Source organism: Lolium perenne, chromosome 3, assembly GCF_019359855.2.
Source record: "Lolium perenne isolate Kyuss_39 chromosome 3, Kyuss_2.0, whole genome shotgun sequence".
In the NCBI taxonomy this organism is placed as follows: Eukaryota; Viridiplantae; Streptophyta; class Magnoliopsida; order Poales; family Poaceae; genus Lolium; species Lolium perenne.
This window is the reverse complement of record NC_067246.2, coordinates 26,815,647-26,819,035: the sequence shown is the minus strand read 5'-3', so window position 1 is coordinate 26,819,035 and position 3,389 is coordinate 26,815,647. Positions and strand designations below refer to the sequence as shown.

The 3,389-nt window shown below is 59.6% G+C and overlaps 1 protein-coding gene across 1 annotated transcript; it reads left to right on the top strand.

Moving 5' to 3' along the window:
• Positions 1 to 384: 384 nt before the first annotated feature.
• LOC127339179 (horcolin-like) lies at positions 385 to 1,205 on the top strand. Its single transcript, XM_071827121.1, has 2 exons — positions 385 to 840; positions 966 to 1,205. Exons 1-2 carry the CDS (start codon positions 385 to 387, stop codon positions 1,203 to 1,205), a joined length of 696 nt encoding a protein of 231 aa, XP_071683222.1.
• The last annotated feature ends 2,184 nt before the right edge of the window (positions 1,206 to 3,389 follow it).

Sequence of the window (3,389 nt, the reverse complement as noted above, 5' to 3'; positions counted from 1 at the left end):
TGTCGTCCCAAGATCGGTTTTGAAGATGGGTCCTTGCGGTGGCGTGGGCATATCTCGTTCATCAACTCGCAGCCACACATGCACTGAAACTAAATCAAGACCGATCGAGGAGCCGGATCATGGAGAAGAAGAACGCCACCGAGACGAATACCGTAGACAAAGCTGAACCGCCGGCGTCGGCAGCCATGATCACTGTTGACGTCGACCGGGAGGCTCTGAATTGCCCCAGATGCCTCCAGCCCCTTACACCTCCCGTGTTCCAGGTATGTCCGTGTATGCACATGTTGTCTAAAGTTTTCTTCGCAAAAAATCAACGCTACAACTGTCTAGCTAGCAAATCTAACATGCACGATTCTGTATGATACTTGCAGTGCGCGGCCGGCCATGTCGTGTGCTCCACCTGCTACGGCAGCCTGCCGGACAAGGACAAATGCGTACGTGTCCTGCTTCATCACCACGGGCTACACCCGCTGCTTCGTCCCCACGTCCTACAGCCGCTGCCTGGGCCTCGAGCGCGTCCTGGGATCTGCCCGCGTCGCTTGCCGGAACGGCTGCTCCGTCGCCAAGATGCTGTACCACGAGAAGGCGGAGCACCAGAAGACGTGCATCGCTCATGAGATCGTGAAGAAGCGGGGAACAGCGGTGATGAAGATGGGTCCTTGCGGAGGTGACGGCGGCGACTTCAGGCAGACGGCCTTGTGCAACGCCAACTATGTCATTGTGTCGGTCGTCATCAACCACGGGAACGCCGTGGACGCCGTTACCGTCCTGCTCGGTCAGGAGGGCTGCACCCGGGCGGCGGGCAGCAAATGCGGCGGACAAGGCGGCAAGCGCTCTGAGGTATAGATAAACTTGTTGTCAGTTGTCACTACCACCATGGCACCATCTCGAGAGTAATCACGGAATGACTTGACAGTGAGAGTCGGTGGCACGAACATTCTTCTTACCTTTTTATGCATGTGCAGTTCCGTCTGGAGCCGGGCGAGTACTTGACAAGCGTGGAAGGCCACTACGGCCAGTTCAACGGCATAGTCGTCGTAAGGTCGCTCAAGTTCGTGAGCAACATTCGCACGTATGGGCCGTACGGGAAGGAGGACGGCGCGGCATTCGCACTCCCAGCCGGCGCCAGCGGCAAGATCGTCGGTTTTCACTTCAAATGCGGCCAATTCATCGACGCGATCGGGACCTACGTCAAGATGGACTAGCTTCTTCGTACTAGTATATGTCTAGTATATTTCTTTTCCAAATGGATATTGTCTCCTATATCTACTGCATTAACAATGCGTATGGTAACCGGTAACGTACATGCTATGTTATGCCGTAGTACTTCTCTTGCACGATGGCATATCCTTTAAGTGCTGGTTGTGGAGTACTGTCGATCGATTCAGCTTTTAGCCTTCTCTCGCGAACTGGAATGCAATGCACTGTGAGATCGATGTACTTCACCTGCATCATCACAACTTCACAAGTTTTCAAGGGCTTGTCAATCGGCAAATGCCCAGTATTTGACGCAGGTTACGACCTGTGAGTCGCCTCCACCCATGCAAGTGAAAGCTAGCTGGATCGCGTAGACTTATCGGCCGGGATGAATCAGGCCAGCTAGATTCACCTAGGCACCTTACCCACAGCTAGCGCACTCCATTTTAGAGCAATCTCTAGTCGCGTCCACCAAAGAGCGCCGGATCGAGCGTTTGGGGGACGTGTTTTGTTCGTGCCGTGTTTGGGGGACGTCGCTCCCCAGCCGCGTCCACCAAACGTCGCCTCCAAATAAATATTGTTGCAGGAAAAATAAAAGTTTTCATTCAAATTTGATTATATATTACAAAGTTTGAATGAAAACGGCTACATTTCATGTAAACCTAGCCTACTGACCGCCCGGCGGTGCTTTCGACGGCCCCGCCCCATCGTCGCCTGCCCTCCGCCGCAGCTCTTGCTGCGCGCGCCGCCTCTCCGTGCGTAGGGCGGTGGCCAGACGCCGCTGCTCCAGCAGCGCGTCGTCGTCCGCCCTACCCTGCTGCGCAGCCTGGAGGGAGAGCTCGACGGCGCGACGAATCTGCGCCTCTTCGCGGGCACGGGCGGCGTCCTGGAGCTTCTTCTACGACTCGAAGGACTCGACAAGCGCGCGTTGCTGATCGGCCGTCTCGTCCAGGTGCGGCCCGTCGTTGTCGAACCACTCGAACTCGTCGTCGTCCTCCTCCTCCGCCTTGGCCTCTTTCTCCTCCGCCTCGGCCTCCTCCTCCACATCCGTTGGCGCCTCCATCATCGCCACTGCCAACGCGTCGGCCTCCCCCGCCAACTCATCCGCCCGCCTCCCCTAGATCGCCGCCAGCGCCGCCTCCCGCTGCTGATGCTCCTCCGCCGCTAGCTGCTGCTGGCGCTCGATCGAGTCCCGCCACCGGCGCTCGATCGCCTCCCGTCGTTCACGGTACATCGCCTCCCGCTGCTCGCGCTGGCGCTGGCGCTCGATCGCCCACCGCTGCTCCATCTCCTCCGTCCGGCGCCGTCGCGCCTCTTCTCCCGTTGAGGCGTCGAACGCCGCAACGGTGTCCGCCAGCGCCTCCTCGTGCCACGCTGCTGCCGACGCGGCCTCGTTAGCTGCGGGTCCAGGGGCGTTGAACGCCGCTACACCCGCCGCGTGCGCCGCCTCACGCTGCTGGCGGGCCTGCTGCTCGAGTGCCTACCGCTGCTGCCGACGATGTGCACGCCAGTTCTCCATCCCTCGCCGCCGTCGCTCTTCCCGGGCGGCGACGTCGATGCCGAACTGCGAGTCCGGTGGTGGAGGAGACGACGGTGGAGGTAACTCGCCATCGCCGGGGCGGCTCGTCATTGCGCACTGGTGGTGGAGGAGCCGGTGGTGGAGCGACGAGGGTTGTGTTTGTGGTGGAGAAAGGAGTGCTGGCGGCTGTGGTGGCTGCCATTGAGCCGGGAGGGCCTATTATAGACGCCGGCGTAGGAAAGAAAGCGCGGGAAGAGGCGGGAAGAAAGCGCGGGAACTGACGGTGGCGTGCGAACGCCAGCGATGCGTGGAGGCTCGGCAGCACCGACGAGACGTCTCGTCTGCCCCTCCGTCGCCATTAAGGCAAAGATGACGTCGTGTGTCACTGCGCGAGAATAACTTCCGCCGCGAGGTAGGCGACGGTTAGGTCCAAATTTGAATGAGTCGCTGACGCGTCAGGCCCGCCACTCTTCGCCTTGCTTTTCGTTGTGTCCGGCGTACCCGTTGCGTCCCCTGTGGGACGGGGACGGACTCGGGGCGCCGGACACCGTATCGAGGCGCGCCGGATAAAATTGAGCTTTGAGGGACGCGGGTGGAACCTTTTTTGGTCCGGCGCGCCCCAAATTACTTTGGGGGACGCAACTTGAGATGCTCTTATGGAAACGTGCACATA

Coding starts and splice junctions, on each gene's coding strand:
- LOC127339179 (XM_071827121.1), top strand. CDS start 385: ATGTCGTGTGCTCCACCTGCTACGGCAGCCTGCCGGACAAGGACAAAT. Junction 841..965: donor AAGGCGGCAAGCGCTCTGAG/GTATAGATAAAC, acceptor ATGCATGTGCAG/TTCCGTCTGGAGCCGGGCGA.